The sequence below is a fragment of the Heptranchias perlo genome, chromosome 5 (genome assembly GCF_035084215.1).
Source record: "Heptranchias perlo isolate sHepPer1 chromosome 5, sHepPer1.hap1, whole genome shotgun sequence".
Taxonomy (NCBI): Eukaryota; Metazoa; Chordata; class Chondrichthyes; order Hexanchiformes; family Hexanchidae; genus Heptranchias; species Heptranchias perlo.
The window spans coordinates 25,217,539-25,238,215 of NC_090329.1; the positions used below are offsets into that span (position 1 = coordinate 25,217,539).

General features: G+C 57.6%; 1 protein-coding gene across 2 annotated transcripts in view; it reads right to left on the reverse strand.

Annotated features, from left to right (window-relative positions):
* Window positions 1–568: 568 nt before the first annotated feature.
* Window positions 569–20,677, reverse strand: part of extl3 (exostosin-like glycosyltransferase 3) — an 83,510-nt gene continuing 63,401 nt past the window's right edge. For both annotated transcript variants that reach the window (XM_067984155.1, XM_067984154.1), the window contains 4 exons: window positions 6,384–6,511; window positions 6,056–6,200; window positions 4,507–4,635; window positions 569–2,916 (listed from right to left, as the gene is read on the reverse strand). In XM_067984155.1, the coding sequence (XP_067840256.1) occupies window positions 2,707–2,916; window positions 4,507–4,635; window positions 6,056–6,200; window positions 6,384–6,511 (612 nt within the window). In that variant the 3' untranslated portion in view covers window positions 569–2,706. The remainder of the gene's footprint in view (window positions 2,917–4,506; window positions 4,636–6,055; window positions 6,201–6,383; window positions 6,512–20,677) is intronic.

Below are 20,677 nucleotides of genomic sequence, written 5' to 3' on the forward strand. Positions count from 1 at the left end.
CAGTCTTTTAATGCAGAGCTGGGACAGGCTCAAACTGCTGAATTATGTTACAGATGATGGGTTAAACTTTTAATTGGAGGCAACTACAATTAAGGGTACAGGGATTGCTCTATAAATAATGGGACGTTCACTGACTCAACCTCGAGCTAACCATGAAGTCACTGGTGGTTTGTACTCAGCACCCCTCACACACAAATAATCAACCTCGAGGGATCACGCAGCGTTTGAGGAGAGCAATCTGTGACTGCCCTTGTGGCATCCCTGCACCTTCCGACCACCAACCTGCAATTAGCACATATCCCTCTTCCCCTCCCCCCCCCACCAACCTCACAAGGAGGGGCCGATCCGGACTCCGTACAGCGGGGTACCCAGCCGCGCAGTAGCCCCTGGAGACCGGAGAGGGTTTTTTTTGCACAGTGAAGATCGGTCCTGCGCATTTCAAACGTTTGTACCGGGACCTCATATGTGGGCAGTCAGCTCGCTGGGTGGGATTGTGAAGTATTGTTTTGGGGGAAGGGAGGGGTTTGTACCCAGAGTCTAGGATATTCAGATGTCGTCAGACTAGAAATACACGATAGATGCAAGAACTTTTATTATAAAGATATATACACAGGATATTGGGTATCCCAGAATGATTGCGACAATATAAACTCACCGCAGGGTCCAGACAACATCACGAGCTGAGCTTCAGCTTCTTGCAGCAGTTGAACGTCGGAAACTTGCTCTGACTTGTTGGAGTCGCTACTGATCTGGGACTGGCCACTCTCCTCCTGCTCAAGGACCCTCCTACAGGACAATGTTCCCAAGAACTAGCAAGAGCGTCGTCACGTCCCGTCACACTCCCTGGGAGAACCTACCTTTCACAATCGGCCATCAATCATTTCTCCTCCCCATCTTGTTTCCCCTTTGCAAGATGCTGGACCGACTCTCTCGGGGTCAACGGTGCCTGTGGCGCTCTCTGGTGCTTTGGTCACCAATGAAGCAACGGCAGCCTTTTCCAGCCGCAGTGTGAACTTTGCAGCAAGTGCCAGTATGCTATTCAACCACGTGAGCAGCACAGCGGAGCCCTCTCTTGTCCTCATCAGACATCCACACGCACACTCCCCCCACCCCCCCCCTGCAGGAGTCACTGGATAGGAATCAGTGAAGGAACCATGGCTGATTTCCTTCCCTCTCATTTTACCACAGACTAGAGGCCTAGACTAACAATCCAGAGAACACGAGTTCAAATCCCACCATGGGATTAAGAGTTTGAATTCAGTTTTTTTCTTAAAAAATGGAAATAAAAAGCTGGTATCAGTAAAAGTGACCGTGAAGTTGTCGGATTGTTGTAAAAACCCAACTGGTTCACTAATGTCCTTCAGGGAAGGAAACCTGCCGTCCTTACCCGGTCTGGGCCTATATGTGACTCCAGTCTCACACCAACGTGGTGGACTCTTAGTGGCCTAGCAAGTCAGTCAGTTGTATCAAAACCACTACCAGCGATTCAAGGCGGCCCACCGCCACCTTCTCTGGGCAACTAGGGATGGACTATAAATGCCGGCCTTGCCAGAGAGGCCCACATCCCCAGAATGAAAAAATAGGCCTATCGCGTTCTAAGAGAAACTTTAAGGGAAATGTGATTGCTGAGGGGTTTACACATTACGGTATATTAGTGCAATGTCACACCCTTCCACAGTCAGCTATCCAGGAGTCTATATGGGGGTCTGTGGGCGGGCAGTGTATCAAACCAATTAACCACCTAGGAAGAACATAGGAACAAGAGGAGGCCATTCAGCCCATCGAGCCTGTTCCACCATTCAATTAGATCGTGGCTTTTCGTGTTTACCAAAACCCCAAACCTTTTCCACCTCTAGTCACCGCGGTTGAAGCATTAGCTGGTCACTTGTGAAAGGCCAATTTCACAACACAAACCGAGCAATTCTTTTTTAAAAACCAGAAATAAAAACAGCAAAAAAACACCAGCAGACCTAAAAAAAAAAAACAACTTTGTAAATAAAACCCAAAGTTTAATACTTTCAGGAGAAACAGTGTAATGTCTGTGTGGCAGTGAACTGTACCACCAGCGAGTGTAATGGGCTGAACCGGTGATTGGTTAATGGCTAAGGATGTGGGTGGGAGAAATGCTGGAAATGACAGTACAATTTACAACTTCCTCCTCTCCTCACGGATCCTCAGTCTGTTCTTGATGAAAACTGCCCCCTATATTAAATAGGAGAAGGGTGGTGAGATCACACTGAGATTTGGCCAGTTTTGGTGGAGGGGGTTGGTGAATTGAAGCATTCCCTAGCTGACCTGCAATCTCCTCCAACTCTCTTGCATGATCCAATTTTACTCCTGGAATACAAATTAGTTCACAAATTTTTCTAAAAAAATAAGCAAACTAGATAGGGCCCCTTTCCATGATTTGCAGCAGGTTTGAGTTCTGTACTTTCCAAGTGGTGAATCTTTGCTCGTCATTCTTCTCTCTTCAGCCTTTATGAAGTAGATTATTTATTTTAAATACAAACCAGCTTTACGACTACTAGTTAACGGTGAAATGTGGTTACAGGTGGGGGGAATTTGGTGATCTTTTTTGAAGTAACCTCTCTCCCACTTCTTCCCTGTTGGGTGTCTGGTGGTGAAATGGAGCCTTATTGGGCTGGAATAACTGTTTGTGCCCCTCTCCTCTCCTCTCCTCTCCCTCGTGGGTGGGGGGGGGGGTCCTCAGATGAATTTGAAGCACTTGGTCTTGTCGTGTGGCAGGCGTGTTTTGAAGAGGACAGAGTCCACGCGGAACTGAGTGTAGAGCAGTGGCATGTACCCGTACACCTTTACAAAGAAGTTGATGCACTTGTGCCTCTCGTGGAAGTGGGAGTCGTCGTGAGATAGCGCCTGGGGGCATCCGGGGCATCGGAAAGTCCAGCGAGAGGTCACCTGGGGAGTAGAGAACGGGGGACAGGTTAGAGGCCTGGACTCTCAACGGTGGGGCTTGCAAAATGGACTGGAATTGCTGAGCAGAAAAAAATCTCAAAGTGGTGCAAATTTATTTTACAATTTCTTTCCCCACTTTTGTACGCGAAAGTCTGAAAAGAATGAACAAACTTGCATTTATATTTATAAAGCGCCTTTCACGACCTCAGCAACAAAAACTTGCATTTATATAGCACCTTTAATGTGGTCCCAAGGTGCTTCATAGGCACGATTATCAGACAAAATTTGACACCGAGCCACATAAGGAGATATCAGGACAGGTGACCAAAAGCTTGGTCAAAGAGGTAGGTTTTAAGGAGCGTCTTAAAGGAGGAGAGAGAGGTGGAGAGGCGGAGAGATTTAGGGAGGGAATTCCAGAGCTTAGGGCCTAGGCAGCTGAAGGCACGGCCACCAATGGTGGAGCGATTAAAATCGGGGATGTGCAAGAGGCCAGAATTGGAGGAGTGCAGAGATCTCGGAGGGTTGTTGGGCTGGAGGAGATTACAGAGACAGGGAGGGGCGAGGCCATGGAGGGATTTGAAACAAGGATGAGAATTTTAAAATCGAAGCGTTGCCAGACTGGGAACCAATGTAGGTCAGCGAGCACAGGGGTGATGGGAGAACGGGACTTGGTGCGAGTTAGAATACGGGCAACAGAGTTTTGGATGAGCTCAAGTTAATGGCAGGTAGAAGACGGGGGGCCGGCCAGGAGAGCATTGGAATAGTCAAGTTTAGAGGTAACAAAGACATGGATGAGGGTTTCAGCAGCAGATGAGCTGAGGCTGGAGATAGGCGATGTTATAGAGGTAACATCAGGACAATCCAAAGCGCTTTACAGCCAATGAAGTACTTTTGAAGGGTAGTCACTGTTATAATGTAGGGAAACGCGGAAGTCAATTTACGCACAGCAAGATCCCACAAACAGCAATGTGTTAAATGACTAGATTATCTGTTTTAATGATGTTGGTTGAGGAATAAATATTGGCCAGGACACCAGGGAGAACTTCCCTGCTCTTTTTCGAAATAGTGCCACGGGATCTTTTATGTCCATCTGAAGAGGCAGACAGGGCCTCGGTTTAACGTCTCATCTGAAAGACGGCACCTCCGACAGTGCAGCACTCCCTCAGTACTGCACTGCGAGTGTCATTCTGGATTTTATGCTCAATAAATGCTGGCCTTGCCAGCGACGCCCACATCCCATGAACAAATTTTAAAAAGTCTCTGGTGTGGGACCTGAACCCACATTATAATAAATCATACACCACATAATCATTACTGTAAACCAATCCTCCCTCCCTCAGTCCAGAACTCCATTATAAAGCACCCCACCACACTCCCATTACACACAAAACACCTCCATTCTAAACCTTCCCATCACACACCCAATATAAACGTAGTAAGGTTCCTTGCTCTGATCACATCTCCATCGTAAAATGGATTGAAATATGGCTCCATTTTAACTGATGTTATTGAGTGAAGTACTTTATTCATCTGGTCTCACTGACTGACACACACGGACCACCATTTGGTCTTATCAGTTCCAGTTGCACTAACCTTTATTGGTGGTTTCCTGGTGATATGGGAGACAAGGAAGTTCATGGCAATATCCTCGCAATTAATGTACTCGTCCACCATGTCGCGAATGGCCTGTGGCATGACGTAGGAGTAGAGGTACGCGTAGTACTGGAAGAGAAGAGCAAAACCTTCAGGAAATGGCCTGATATCCACCCGAAAACATAGCAGAGAGTTAACAAGATATACATTTTATGCACAATATCTCTTTCATTTCCCCCCTGGATATTGGCCGTGAAAGACGGCACCTCCGACAGTGCAGCACTCCCTCAGTACTAACCCTCCGACAGCGCAGCGCTCCCTCAGTACTGACCCACCAACAGTGCAGAGCTCCCTCAGTACTGACCTGCCGACAGTGCAGCGCTCCCTCAGTACCGACCCGCCGACAGTGCAGCGCTCCCTCAGTACCGACCCGCCGACAGTGCAGCGCTCCCTCAGTACCGACCCGCCGACAGTGCAGCGCTCCCTCAGTACCGACCCGCCGAAAGTGCAGCGCTCCCTCAGTACCGACCCGCCGACAGTGCAGCGCTCCCTCAGTACCGACCCGCCGACAGTGCAGCGCTCCCTCAGTATTGACCCGCCGACAGTGCAGCGCTCCCTCAGCATTGACCGTCTGACAGTGCAGCGCTCCCTCAGCACTGCCCTGGAGTGTCAGCCTGAATTATGTGCTCAGGTTCAGCTGTGCTGCCCTTTCACAATCGAACAGCCTGCTACCATTCAGTCTCTAGGCTCGCACATGACTAGCCAAGTCAGGAGAGGTCCTGTGGAGGGCAGGCACTGACTGTGGATCTTATTGCAGCATGAATCATTTTCAGAAAAGGGGACGAAATTGGGAGATTTTTTAAAAAGAAGGCTTTCTCCAATCTTCCCTCCCCTAACTTCCTTCTATAACTGACCACAAGAACTACATTGTCCCATCAACTCCCCGTCCCCCAACTAATGGATAGCACACTGAGGAATGTGTACCTGGCAAGTCAAGACAAATGGAGAAGAGAAAGTCAAGGCAAAGGATATAGAGGCATTGGAGGTGTAAAAAACAGGATACCACCAGAACTGAGAGGTTTTAACTATCAGGAAAGATTGAACAGGCTGAGGCTCTTTTCTCTAGAAAAGAGAAGGCTGAGGGGTGACCTGATCGAGGCCTTTAAGATAATGAAAGGGTTTGATAGGGTAGACGTAGAGAAGATGATTCCACTTGTGGGGAATCTAAAACTAGGGGCCATAAATATAAGAGAGTCACTAATAAATTCAGAAGAAACTTCTTTACCCAGAGAGTGGTCAGAATGTGGAACTCGCTACCACAAGGAGTCGTTGAGGTGAATAACATTGATGCATTTAAGGGTAATCTAGATAAGCACACGAGGGAGAAAGGAATAGAAGGACATGTTGATAGGGTTAGATGAAGTAGGGTGGGAGGAAGCTCATGTGGAGCATAAACACTGGCATAGACCAGTTGGGCCGAATGGCCTGTTTCTGTGCTGTAAATACTATGTAATACTGTAAAAGTCCCCTTGACATAACTTTGACAAACCTTGTGAAAGAAGGCAGCTCCTGTCAGCACCATGGAGAGTTCACATGAGTAGTTGGAGTTGTACAGCCAGGACTGGTGGGTCACGTCCCAGGCATGGTACCTCCCGGGAAAACCCACAATCCGATCTCTTGCCTCTCGCCAAACCCTGAGGAGGGAGAATACAAATCTCAGGACACATGAGAAAGAAGTGAAAGGACTGTACAATGCCAGAGTCTTCAGGACAGACACTGAACCAACCTGTTCATACTCCTACTAATTGGATGCCATCTTGCTCTGTTTTACCCAAGACACAGATTGGACACCAATTATAATGTTTCACCGTACTCACCGAAAGCCAAACATGATCTCATCATGGCGAAGATGGGCATCATCATCAATAGAAAGAATTGCTTCCGTTTCAATAGTATCCCAGGGTAAGAAACGATTATTTAAACTATTCTTCTCTGTGTGAACCACCTAAAGGGAAAAGAAACCATCTCAATGGAGTGTTCCGGACCACCGCATCTCAGCTAATCGAACGATTCGTACCCCAACCATCTTAGCCAATCCAACGATTTGCACCCCATCTCAACCAATCCAATGATTCGCACCCCAAGCATGTTAATCATCAGTGACACATGACACAAATCATCTCTGGACACTCTTGGACCATTAGATGAACCTTCCCGTTGCTTTCTACTCCTCCGTTTTGACATTCCCCCTCTTTTTCCCTCTTCTGGTCTCCCTGTAGTTGAGCGAGAGGGGACTCTGCTCCCAACCCTCCCTATTAACTCATTTAAAGCAGCCTTAGCGAGGTGAGAGATAACTCTTGCTCCAATTTCTCCCTCTGCCTGTTGAAACGCAGCCTTGTCTCTGTTCCTCACCTTCTTGCGGTGAACCTGTGGAATTCTCTACCACAGAAGGCAGTGGAGGCCAAGTCATTAAATATATTCAAGAAGGAGATAGATATATTTCTTAATGCTAAAGGGATCAAGGGATATGGGGAAAAAGCGGGAACAGGGTACTGAGTTAGACGATCAGCCATGATCATTTTGAATGGTGGAGCAGGCCCAAAGGGCCGAATGGCCTACTTCTATGATTCTATGACACGAGATCAAAATCTAGCCAGAGTAGAGTAGGGACCTGCAGCTGGGCCCCTCTGCTCCACAGCACCATCACATCACCAACGTCAGGGAGGTTTAAAATCTATCTCCCCACTCACTCAGTCAGTTCAAGGGGCCTGCAGCCAGCCCAGGACTGAACCCCAGCAGCTGATGTGAGCTGGACTCCCCTTTCACAAGATGCATTCCCACAGGAAGCTACAAAATTGTGAGATCTGATAGCACTCTTAGGCGGTGGGTTCAAGTCCCACTCCAGAGACTTGAGCACATAGTCCAGGCTGACACTCCCAGTGCAGTACTGAGCGAGTGCTGCACTGTTAGAGGTGCCGTCTTTCGGATGAGACGTCTGCCCTCTCAGGTGGACGTAAAAAATCTCACGTCATCATTCGAAGAAAAACAGGGGAGTTCTCCCGGTGTCCTGGCCAATACTTATCCCTCAACTAACACCTAAGACAGATTATCTGGTTATCATCACTTTGCTGTTTGTGGGATCTTGCTGTGCGCAAAGTGGCTGCCCCGTTTCCTACAATACAACAGTGAAGACACTTTAAAAAGAACTTTATTGACTGTACAGCGCTTTGGGACATCCTGAGGTCATGAAAGACGCGATATGAATGCAAGTTCTTTCTTTCTTTCTAAGTTAACTGTGTAGTCCAATTTGCTATCTTTGTATCAACCATTACTTGTTTCCTTCACCCATTGAAATGACTTCTCTTTTTATTTCCTCTCTAATCCCTTCATGTTGTCAGCTCCTGTACCAACCATTTCTGCGTCCCTCACTTGGTTATAACAGGCCTGATTGCAGTGTTGTAAACTCTCACTCGGTCCATCCCTTCTCCAGATACAGGGGCTGCACAAATTGCTTACAATTTCTTTCAGTATGTTTTTTTTGTTTCCCTTCCACCTTGGTAAATTACTTTACCCCCTTCCTTGGGTCCCCTCACCCCACTCGCCATCTCTCTTGGCAGAGTATAGGTAGGCAATCTGCTCTCCATCCTCAGTCCATTCCCACATCCCTCCCTCGTAGAAGGTAAGTTACAAAGGGACATCGATAAATTAAGTGAGTGGGCAAAACTGTGGCAGGTGGAGTTCAGTGTGGGAAAGTGTGAGGTCATCCACTTTGGACCTAAGAAAGACAAATCAGAGTATTTTCTAAATGGCGAGAAGCTAGAAACTGTGGAGGAGCAGAGAGATTTCGGGGTCCAAGTACAGAAATCACTAAAAGCCAGTGGACAGGCACAAAAAAAATAATTGAAAAGGCTAATGGAATGTTTATCTCAAGACGGCAGGAAGTTATGTTCCAGCTGTACAGAGCTCAGGTTAGGCCCTATCTGGGCACCGCACCTCGTGAAGAATAAGGGGGCATAACCTTAAAATTAGAGCTAGGCCGTTCAGGGGTGATGTCAGGAAGCACTTCTTCACACAAAGGGGAGTGGAAATCTGGAACTCTCTTCCCCCAAAAAGCTGATTTGAGGCTGGGGGTCAATTGCAAATTTCAAAACTGAGATTGATAGATTTTTGTTGGGTAAGGGTATCGAGGGATATGAAACCAAAGCAGGAAGATGAAATTAAGATACAGATCAGCCTTGATGTAATTGAATGGCAGAAAGGCTGAATGGCCTACTCCTGTTCCTATGATTGTCACTCTGCACCTCCCCAGTTAACCGGACTGAGATCCACCTATGTACGGCCCAGTGAGTCAGTGCACAGGCATGCAGTGCTGATGGAGCAGTCATGCTGTGTTTAACAGAGGGCTCGGAGAACATTGTGCAGTTCAGGAATGGGGCATGACGGGGAGCATCTGTTGGCCCACTCGACAGCTGTAAGCACTTTGTGCTCCTCCACAGCGCAGTTCAAAAGGAACACAGAAAAGAGCAAGCAAAAACGTGAAAACAATTACAAGGAAAACATTCCTTGGAAACTGCTGGCTGGCGAACTGAAAGAAATTGGGAATTATTTGTGTAGTCCATAGTCTGCGCCATTCAGACAAGTCAGGATAAAAAGAGAGTGACAACTGGATACAGCCTGTGAGGCTCAGGACACTGGAAGTAACACCGAGACACTCATACTGCTTTCAATTCCAGCTCTGTTTACAAGCAATGCCTGTAGTCTTACAGACCATATTTCAGAGAGAGAGAGAGAGAGAAACGGGGGGGGGGGGGGGGGGAGGAAAGAGGGCAGGGGAGAGAGAAGCAGGGGGAGGGGAAGAGAGAGAGACAGAGAAGGGAAGAGAGAGAAAGAAAGAGTGGAAGCATGCATGACAGAGAGAGAGACAGACAGAGGGGAGAAGTAGCATGCACGACAGGGAAAGAGAGCATCAGAGTATATGACAGAGAGCAAGCAAGCGAGAGTAGAGCATGGGTGATACAGGAAGAGGGACAGGGAGAGAATGCACACACTCCAGCACTAGAATCATACAGCATAGGAGACCATTCGGCCCATCATGTTTGTGCCGGCTCTTTGAAAGCTGTCCAATTAGACCCACCCCCTTGCTCTTTCCCCATAGCCCTGCAAATTTTTCTCCTTCAAGTATTTATCCAATTCCCTTTTGCAGTGAGCGAGCAGCAGAACGAGAGCACAACAGAGAACGTGACAGAGGCAGCGAGAGAGAGAGAGAGAGAGAGAAAGAGAAAAATAATGGAGACGTACACAGCTACAATGTCCAACATCCCTCCACCCACCATGACCCTTTTTATCTGAGGTCAGAGACTCGCGGAGCAGAGAATCAAACCCGTGTCCCTCTGATCCTGGTGCTGCGCAGCCACCCAAGTCAAATAAAATCAGCCCGTGTGTATGCAATGTGGAGGAGGGGGAGGGACAGCCCATGTAGTGCTGAGATCACCAAATTTCACCTCAAATATTAGGACTGTTTGTGGCAAATAGCATATGGGCACCTGAAGTTAATAAGTAAGCAAACCTGTACTGTGTTTTTACATTTTTAAATTCATTCTTGAAATGTGGTCGTTGCTGGCGAGGCCAGCATTTATTGCCCATTCCTAGTTGCCCCGAGAAGGTGGTGGTGGGCCTTCTTAAACCGCTGCAGTCCGTGTGGTCAAGGTAGAATCACAGAATTTTGCAGCACAAAAGGAGGCCATTCGGCCCATCGTGCCAGTGCTGGCTCTTTGAAAGAGCTATCCAATTAATTCCATTCCCCTGCTCTTTCCCCATAACCTTGCAAATTTTTCCCTTCAAGTATTTATCCAATTCCCTTTTGAAAGTTATTATTGAATCTACTTCCACCACCCTTTCAGGCAGCGCATTTCACATCATCACTCGCTGCAACAAAAAATTCTCCTCATCTCCCCTCTGGCTCTTTTGCCAATTACCTTAAATCTGTGACCTCTGGTTACTGACCCTTCTGCCAATGGAAACAGTTTCTCCTTATTTATTCTATCAAAACTCATCAGAATTTTGCACACCTCTATTAAATCTCCCCTTAACCTTCTCTGCTCTAAGGAGAATAGCCCCAACTTCTCGTCTTTCCACACAACTGAAGTCCCTCATCCCTGGAACCATTCTAGTAAATCTCTTCTGCAACCTCTCTAAGGCCTTGACATCCTTCCTAAAGTGTGGTGCCCAGAATTGGACACAATACTCCGGCTGACATCTAACCATAGAATAATAGAATGGTTACAGCACGGAAGGAGGCCATTCGGCCTGTCGAGTCCGTGCCAGCTCTTTGCAAGAGCAATCCAGCTAGTCCCACTCCCTCGCCCTTTCCCCGTAGCTTAGCATAACTTCCTTGTACTCTATGCCTCTATTTATTAACCCAAGGATCCCGTATGCTTTTTTAACAGCTTTATCAATTTGTCCTGCCATCTTCAAAGATTGGTGTACATACGCCCCCAGGACTCTCTGTTCCTGCACCCACTTTAAAACTGTACCATTTAGTTTATATTGCCTCTTCTCATTCTTCCTACCAAAATGTATCACTTCAAACTGCTCCCACAGTGCTATTAGGGAGCGAATTCCAGGATTTTGAACCAGTGACGAAGAAGGAATAGCCAGTATATGTACAAGTCGGGATGGTGTGTTACTTGGAGGGGAACGTGCAGGTGGTGTTGTTCCATGTACCTGCTGCTCTTGTCCTTCTCGGTGGTAGAGGTCGCGGGTTTGGGAGGTGCTGTCGAAGAAGTCTTGGCAAGTTGCTGCAGTGCATCCTGTGGATGGTACACACTGCAGCCACGGTGTGCCGGTGGTGGAGGGAATGAATGTTTAAGGTGGTGGATGGGGTGCCAATCAAACGGGCTGCTTTGTCCTGGATGGTGTCCAGCTTCTTGAGTGTTGTTGGAGCTGCACTCATCCAGGCAAGTGGAGAGTATTCTATCACACTCCTGACTTGTCTCTTGTAGATGGTGGAAAGGCTTTGGGGAGTCAAGAGGTGAGTCACTTGCCACAGAATACCCAACCTCTGACCTGCTCTTGTAGCCTCATTATTTATGTGGCTGGTCCAGTTAAGTTTCTGGTCAATGGTAACCACCAGGATGTTGATGGTGGGGGATTCGGCGATGGTAATAACTGTTGAATGTCAAGGGGAGGTGGTTAGACTCTCTCTTGTTGGAGATGGTCATTGTCTGGCGCAAATGTTACTTACCACTTATCAGCCCAAGCCTGGATGTTGACCAGGTCTTGCTGCACATGGGTACGGACTGCTTCATTATCTGAGGGGTTGTGAATGGAACTGAACACTGTGCAATCATCAGCGAACATCCCCATTTCTGACCTTATGATGGAGGGAAGGTCATTGATGAAGCAGCTGAAGATGGTTGGGCCAAGGACACTGCCCTGAGGAACTCCTGCAGCAATGTCCCTTTGTGCTAGGTATGACTCCAGCCACTGGAGAGTTTTGCTCTGATTCCCATTGACTTCAATTTACTCAGGCTCCTGAGTGACACACTTGGTCAAATGCTGCCTTGATAGAATCATAGAAAGGTTACAGCACGGAAGGAGGCCATTCGGCCCATCGAGTCCGCGACGGCTCTCTGCAAGAGCAATCCAGCTAGTCCCACTCTATCCCTGTAGCCCTGCAAATTTTTTCCTTTCAAGTACTTATCCAGTTCCCTTTTGAAGGCCATGATTGAATCTTCCTCCACCACCCCCTCGGACAGTGCATTCCAGATCCTAACCATGTCAAAGACACTCAATCTCGCCTCACCTCTCGAATTCAACTCTTTTGTCCATGTTTGGAACCAAGGCTGGAATGAGGTCTGCAGCTGTGTGGTTGTTAACCTACACAATGAACAGAACTCTGTTGGACACTGCTACTCGCTCTCTCCTCTCTTCTAACCAATTTTTAATCCAATTCTTTACCCTCAACCTAATTCCGTACCCCTTAACCTTCCCTAATAGTCCCCTGTGTGGTATGTTGTCAAAGGCCTTCTGAAAGTCCCTGTACAACACATCCACTGCATTTCCCCATCCACCATATCTGTCACCCCCTCAAAGAACTCGACCAGAATTGGCAATGCACAATGTTCCTTTCTGAAATTAGTGTTGGCTGCTTCGAATTATTGGACAGCTTTTTCAAAGAGCTGTAACTGGCACAGGCACAATGAGTGCAATGGCCTCCGTCTATGCTGCACCATTCTACATATTTAGAAATTTCATCTTCAATTAAAGCTTCCAAAATTTCTGTACCACAGATGGTTAAACTAACTAGCCTGTAATTATCTGGGTTAGCTCTCTCTCCCTGTTTGAGAATGGGTATTAATAATGGCTAGTCTCCACTCTCCAGAGAACGCTGATGTGTGTGCATATATATATTCTAGTCTCATATTCTGAAACAGAGATGGTGTTCTTATTCAAACAAAAACTTTTAATCATTTTGTTTCTCGCATGTACCACAGCTGGTAGACATAAAAATCATTGAGAAATAAATAATGGCAAATCTGTATGAATTGCTCCATCTCATCACTTGATGCCAGATCCTTACTCACTTATTGGCAAGGCAACAGCCTTTCACCAGCAGCTGTTATAGAGCCAGTACCGCAGCAACTGTGCAATTAAATCTCATTGGTTCATGCAGTCTTCAGAAGGGGGGGGCGCGGCGAGAGAGAGAGGGGGGGGGCGCGGCGAGAGAGAGAGGGGGGGGGCGCGGCGAGAGAGAGAGGGGGGGGGCGCGGCGAGAGAGAGAGGGGGGGGGCGCGGCGAGAGAGAGAGGGGGGGGGCGCGGCGAGAGAGAGAGGGGGGGGGCGCGGCGAGAGAGAGAGGGGGGGGGCGCGGCGAGAGAGAGAGGGGGGGGGCGCGGCGAGAGAGAGAGGGGGGGGGCGCGGCGAGAGAGAGAGGGGGGGGGCGCGGCGAGAGAGAGAGGGGGGGGCGCGGCGAGAGAGGAGAGGGGGGGGGCGCGGCGAGAGAGAGAGGGGGGGGGCGCGGCGAGGAGAGAGAGGGGGGGGGCGCGGCGAGAGAGAGAGGGGGGGGGCGCGGCGAGAGAGAGAGGGGGGGGGCGCGGCGAGAGAGAGAGGGGGGGGGCGCGGCGAGAGAGAGAGGGGGGGGGGCGCGGCGAGAGAGAGAGGGGGGGGGCGCGGCGAGAGAGAGAGGGGGGGGGCGCGGCGAGAGAGAGAGGGGGGGGGCGCGGCGAGAGAGAGAGGGGGGGGGGCGCGGCGAGAGAGAGAGGGGGGGGGGGCGCGGCGAGAGAGAGAGGGGGGGGGCGCGGCGAGAGAGAGAGGGGGGGGGCGCGGCGAGAGAGAGAGGGGGGGGGCGCGGCGAGAGAGAGAGGGGGGGGGCGCGGCGAGAGAGAGAGGGGGGGGGCGCGGCGAGAGAGAGGAGGGGGGGGGCGCGGCGAGAGAGAGAGGGGGGGGGCGCGGCGAAGAGAGAGGGGGGGGGCGCGGCGAGAGAGAGAGGGGGGGGGGCGCGGCGAGAGAGAGAGGGGGGGGGCGCGGCGAGAGAGAGAGGGGGGGGGCGCGGCGAGAGAGAGAGGGGGGGGGGCGCGGCGAGAGAGAGAGGGGGGGGGCGCGGCGAGAGAGAGAGGGGGGGGGCGCGGCGAGAGAGAGAGGGGGGGGGCGCGGGCGAGAGAGAGAGGGGGGGGGCGCGGCGAGAGAGAGAGGGGGGGGGCGCGGCGAGAGAGAGAGGGGGGGGGGCGCGGCGAGAGAGAGAGGGGGGGGCGCGGCGAGAGAGAGAGGGGGGGGGCGCGGCGAGAGAGAGAGGGGGGGGGGCGCGGCGAGAGAGGAGAGGGGGGGGGCGCGGCGAGAGAGAGAGGGGGGGGGGGCGCGGCGAGAGAGAGAGGGGGGGGGCGCGGCGAGAGAGAGAGGGGGGGGGGCGCGGCGAGAGAGAGAGGGGGGGGGCGCGGCGAGAGAGAGAGGGGGGGGGGCGCGGCGAGAGAGAGAGGGGGGGGGCGCGGCGAGAGAGAGAGGGGGGGGGCGCGGCGAGAGAGAGAGGGGGGGGGCGCGGCGAGAGAGAGAGGGGGGGGGGGCGCGGCGAGAGAGAGAGGGGGGGGGGCGCGGCGAGAGAGAGAGGGGGGGGGCGCGGCGAGAGAGAGAGGGGGGGGGCGCGGCGAGAGAGAGAGGGGGGGGCGCGGCGAGAGAGAGAGGGGGGGGGCGCGGCGAGAGAGAGAGGGGGGGGGCGCGGCGAGAGAGAGAGGGGGGGGGCGCGGCGAGAGAGAGAGGGGGGGGGGCGCGGCGAGAGAGAGAGGGGGGGGGCGCGGCGAGAGAGAGAGGGGGGGGGCGCGGCGAGAGAGAGAGGGGGGGGCGCGGCGAGAGAGAGAGGGGGGGGGCGCGGCGAGAGAGAGAGGGGGGGGGCGCGGCGAGAGAGAGAGGGGGGGGCGCGGCGAGAGAGAGAGGGGGGGGGGCGCGGCGAGAGAGAGAGGGGGGGGGCGCGGCGAGAGAGAGAGGGGGGGGGCGCGGCGAGAGAGAGAGGGGGGGGGCGCGGCGAGAGAGAGAGGGGGGGGGGCGCGGCGAGAGAGAGAGGGGGGGGGCGCGGCGAGAGAGAGAGGGGGGGGGCGCGGCGAGAGAGAGAGGGGGGGGGCGCGGCGAGAGAGAGAGGGGGGGGGCGCGGCGAGAGAGAGAGGGGGGGGGCGCGGCGAGAGAGAGAGGGGGGGGCGCGGCGAGAGAGAGAGGGGGGGGGCGCGGCGAGAGAGAGAGGGGGGGGGCGCGGCGAGAGAGAGAGGGGGGGGGCGCGGCGAGAGAGAGAGGGGGGGGGCGCGGCGAGAGAGAGAGGGGGGGGGGCGCGGCGAGAGAGAGAGGGGGGGGGCGCGGCGAGAGAGAGAGGGGGGGGGGCGCGGCGAGAGAGAGAGGGGGGGGGCGCGGCGAGAGAGAGAGGGGGGGGGCGCGGCGAGAGAGAGAGGGGGGGGGCGCGGCGAGAGAGAGAGGGGGGGGGCGCGGCGAGAGAGAGAGGGGGGGGCGCGGCGAGAGAGAGAGGGGGGGGGCGCGGCGAGAGAGAGAGGGGGGGGGCGCGGCGAGAGAGAGAGGGGGGGGGGCGCGGCGAGAGAGAGAGGGGGGGGGGCGCGGCGAGAGAGAGGGGGGGGGCGCGGCGAGAGAGAGAGGGGGGGGCGCGGCGAGAGAGAGAGGGGGGGGGCGCGGCGAGAGAGAGAGGGGGGGGCGCGGCGAGAGAGAGAGGGGGGGGGCGCGGCGAGAGAGAGAGGGGGGGGGCGCGGCGAGAGAGAGAGGGGGGGGGCGCGGCGAGAGAGAGAGGGGGGGGGCGCGGCGAGAGAGAGAGGGGGGGGCGCGGCGAGAGAGAGAGGGGGGGGGGCGCGGCGAGAGAGAGAGGGGGGGGCGCGGCGAGAGAGAGAGGGGGGGGGCGCGGCGAGAGAGAGAGGGGGGGGGCGCGGCGAGAGAGAGAGAGGGGGGGGGCGCGGCGAGAGAGAGAGGGGGGGGCGCGGCGAGAGAGAGAGGGGGGGCGCGGCGAGAGAGAGAGGGGGGGCGCGGCGAGAGAGAGAGGGGGGCGCGGCGAGAGAGAGAGGGGGGGCGCGGCGAGAGAGAGAGGGGGGGCGCGGCGAGAGAGAGAGGGGGGGCGCGGCGAGAGAGAGAGGGGGGGCGCGGCGAGAGAGAGAGGGGGGGCGCGGCGAGAGAGAGAGGGGGGGCGCGGCGAGAGAGAGAGGGGGGGGCGCGGCGAGAGAGAGAGGGGGGGCGCGGCGAGAGAGAGAGGGGGGGCGCGGCGAGAGAGAGAGGGGGGGCGCGGCGAGAGAGAGAGGGGGGGCGCGGCGAGAGAGAGAGGGGGGGGCGCGGCGAGAGAGAGAGGGGGGGCGCGGCGAGAGAGAGAGGGGGGGCGCGGCGAGAGAGAGAGGGGGGGCGCGGCGAGAGAGAGAGGGGGGGCGCGGCGAGAGAGAGAGGGGGGGCGCGGCGAGAGAGAGAGGGGGGGCGCGGCGAGAGAGAGAGGGGGGGGCGCGGCGAGAGAGAGAGGGGGGGCGCGGCGAGAGAGAGAGGGGGGGCGCGGCGAGAGAGAGAGGGGGGGCGCGGCGAGAGAGAGAGGGGGGGCGCGGCGAGAGAGAGAGGGGGGGCGCGGCGAGAGAGAGAGGGGGGGGCGCGGCGAGAGAGAGAGGGGGGGCGCGGCGAGAGAGAGAGGGGGGGCGCGGCGAGAGAGAGAGGGGGGGCGCGGCGAGAGAGAGAGGGGGGGCGCGGCGAGAGAGAGAGGGGGGGCGCGGCGAGAGAGAGAGGGGGGGCGCGGCGAGAGAGAGAGGGGGGGCGCGGCGAGAGAGAGAGGGGGGGCGCGGCGAGAGAGAGAGGGGGGGCGCGGCGAGAGAGAGAGGGGGGGGCGCGGCGAGAGAGAGAGGGGGGGCGCGGCGAGAGAGAGAGGGGGGGCGCGGCGAGAGAGAGAGGGGGGGGCGCGGCGAGAGAGAGAGGGGGGGCGCGGCGAGAGAGAGAGGGGGGGCGCGGCGAGAGAGAGAGGGGGGGCGCGGCGAGAGAGAGAGGGGGGGGCGCGGCGAGAGAGAGAGGGGTGGGCGCGGCGAGAGAGAGAGGGGGGGCGCGGCGAGAGAGAGAGGGGGGGCGCGGCGAGAGAGAGAGGGGGGGCGCGGCGAGAGAGAGAGGGGGGGCGCGGCGAGAGAGAGAGGGGGGGCGCGGCGAGAGAGAGAGGGGGGGCGCGGCGAGAGAGAGAGGGGGGCGCGGCGAGAGAGAGAGGGGGGGCGCGGCGAGAGAGAGCGGGGGGGCGCGGCGAGAGAGAGAGGGGGGGCGCGGCGAGAGAGAGAGGGGGGGCGCGGCGAGAGAGAGAGGGGGGCGCGGCGAGAGAGAGAGGGGGGGCGCGGCGAGAGAGAGCGGGGGGGCGCGGCGAGAGAGAGCGGGGGGGCGCGGCGAGAGAGAGAGGGGGGGCGCGGCGAGAGAGAGAGGGGGGGCGCGGCGAGAGAGAGCGGGGGGGCGCGGCGAGAGAGAGAGGGGGGGCGCGGCGAGAGAGAGAGGGGGGGGCGCGGCGAGAGAGAGAGGGGGGGCGCGGCGAGAGAGAGAGGGGGGGCGCGGCGAGAGAGAGAGGGGGGGCGCGGCGAGAGAGAGAGGGGGGGCGCGGCGAGAGAGAGAGGGGGGGCGCGGCGAGAGAGAGAGGGGGGGCGCGGCGAGAGAGAGAGGGGGGGCGCGGCGAGAGAGAGAGGGGGGGCGCGGCGAGAGAGAGAGGGGGCGCGGCGAGAGAGAGGGGGGCGCGGCGAGAGAGAGAGGGGGGGCGCGGCGAGAGAGAGAGGGGGGGCGCGGCGAGAGAGAGAGGGGGGGCGCGGCGAGAGAGAGAGGGGGGGCGCGGCGAGAGAGAGAGGGGGGGCGCGGCGAGAGAGAGAGGGGGGGCGCGGCGAGAGAGAGAGGGGGGGCGCGGCGAGAGAGAGAGGGGGGGCGCGGCGAGAGAGAGATGGGGGGCGCGGCGGAGAGAGAGGGGGGGGCGCGGCGAGAGAGAGAGGGGGGGCGCGGCGAGAGAGAGAGGGGGGGCGCGGCGAGAGAGAGAGGGGGGGCGCGGCGAGAGAGAGAGGGGGGGCGCGGCGAGAGAGAGAGGGGGGGCGCGGCGAGAGAGAGAGGGGGGGCGCGGCGAGAGAGAGAGGGGGGGCGCGGCGAGAGAGAGAGGGGGGGCGCGGCGAGAGAGAGAGGGGGGGCGCGGCGAGAGAGAGAGGGGGGGCGCGGCGAGAGAGAGAGGGGGGGCGCGGCGAGAGAGAGAGGGGGGGCGCGGGCGAGAGAGAGAGGGGGGGGCGCGGCGAGAGAGAGAGGGGGGGCGCGGCGAGAGAGAGAGGGGGGGGCGCGGCGAGAGAGAGAGGGGGGGCGCGGCGAGAGAGAGAGGGGGGGGCGCGGCGAGAGAGAGAGGGGGGGCGCGGCGAGAGAGAGAGGGGGGGCGCGGCGAGAGAGAGAGGGGGGGCGCGGCGAGAGAGAGAGGGGGGGCGCGGCGAGAGAGAGAGGGGGGGCGCGGCGAGAGAGAGAGGGGGGGCGCGGCGAGAGAGAGAGGGGGGGCGCGGCGAGAGAGAGAGGGGGGGCGCGGCGAGAGAGAGAGGGGGGGCGCGGCGAGAGAGAGAGGGGGGGCGCGGCGAGAGAGAGAGGGGGGGCGCGGCGAGAGAGAGAGGGGGGGCGCGGCGAGAGAGAGAGGGGGGGCGCGGCGAGAGAGAGAGGGGGGGCGCGGCGAGAGAGAGAGGGGGGGCGCGGCGAGAGAGAGGGGGGGCGCGGCGAGAGAGAGAGGGGGGGGCGCGGCGAGAGAGAGAGGGGGGGCGCGGCTGAGAGAGAGAGGGGGGGCGCGGCGAGAGAGAGAGGGGGGGCGCGGCGAGAGAGAGAGAGGAGGGGGCGCGGCGAGAGAGAGAGGGGGGGCGCGGCGAGAGAGAGAGGGGGGGCGCGGCGAGAGAGAGAGGGGGGCGCGGCGAGAGAGAGAGGGGGGGCGCGGCGAGAGAGAGAGGGGGGGCGCGGCGAGAGAGAGAGGGGGGGCGCGGCGAGAGAGAGAGGGGGGGCGCGGCGAGAGAGAGAGGGGGGGCGCGGCGAGAGAGAGAGGGGGGCGCGGCGAGAGAGAGAGGGGGGGCGCGGCGAGAGAGAGAGGGGGGGCGCGGCGAGAGAGAGAGGGGGGGCGCGGCGAGAGAGAGAGGGGGGGCGCGGCGAGAGAGAGAGGGGGGCGCGGCGAGAGAGAGAGGGGGGGCGCGGCGAGAGAGAGAGGGGGGGCGCGCGCGAGAGAGAGAGGGGGGGCGCGGCGAGAGAGAGAGGGGGGGCGCGGCGAGAGAGAGAGGGGGGGCGCGGCGAGAGAGAGAGGGGGGGCGCGGCGAGAGAGAGAGGGGGGCGCGGCGAGAGAGAGAGGGGGGGGCGCGGCGAGAGAGAGGGGGGGGGCGCGGCGAGAGAGAGGGGGGGGGCGCGGCGAGAGAGAGAGGGGGGGCGCGGCGAGAGAGAGAGGGGGGGCGCGGCGAGAGAGAGAGGGGGGGCGCGGCGAGAGAGAGGGGGGGGGCGCGGCGAGAGAGAGAGGGGGGGCGCGGCGAGAGAGAGAGGGGGGGCGCGGCGAGAGAGAGAGGGGGGGCGCGGCGAGAGAGAGAGGGGGGGCGCGGCGAGAGAGAGAGGGGGGGCGCGGCGAGAGAGAGAGGGGGGGCGCGGCGAGAGAGAGAGGGGGGGCGCGGCGAGAGAGAGAGGGGGGGCGGCGAGAGAGAGAGGGGGGGCGCGGCGAGAGAGAGAGGGGGGGCGCGGAGAGAGAGAGGGGGGCGCGGAGAGAGAGAGGGGGGCGCGGAGAGAGAGAGGGGGGGCGCGGAGAGAGAGAGGGGGGGCGCGGAGAGAGAGAGGGGGAGCGCGGAGAGAGCAGGAGTCGGCCATTCGGCCCTTCGAGCCTGCTCCACCATTCAATCTGATCATGGCTGATCCTCTATCTCAATATCATTTTCCCGCTCTGTCCCCATGCCCCTTCATGACTTTTGTATCTAAAAATCTATCTAGCTCCTTCTTAAATATATTCAGTGACTTGGCCTGCACAGTCTTCTGTGGTAGAGAATTCCACAGGTTCACCACCCTCTGAGTTAAGAAATTTCTCCTCATCTCAGTCCTAAACATCCTTCCCCGTATCCTGAGACTGTGACCCCTCGTTCTGGACCCCCCAGCAGTGGATACATCCTCCCTGCATCCAGTCTGTCTTGCCCTGTCAGAATTTTATATATTTCAATGAGATCCCCTCTCATTCTTCTAAACTCGAGTGAATACAGGCCGGGTCGACCCAATCTCTCCTCATACGACAGTCCTGCCATCCCAGGAATCAGTCTGGTGAACCTTCACTGCACTACCTCAATGGCAAGTATATCCTTTCTTCGGTTAGGAGACCAAAACTGCACACAATACTCCAGGTGTGGTCTCACCAAGGCCCTGTATAACTGCAGTAAGAGACAGGAGGAGAGGGAGAGAGCTCGGGGGACGGGGAAGAGGGAGAGAGCTCGGGGGACGGGGGAAGAGGGAGAGAGCTAGGGGGACGGGGGAGAGGGAGAGAGCTGGGGGACGAGGGAGAGGAGGTAGAGGGAGAGGGAGAGAGGGCGATGGGGGGGCGAGAGATAGGGGGATAGAAACATAGAAATTAGGAGCAGGAGTCGGCCATTCGGCCCTTCGAGCCTGCTCCACCATTCAATATGATCACAGCTAATCCTCTATCACAATACCATATTCCCGCTCTCTCCCCATATCCCTTA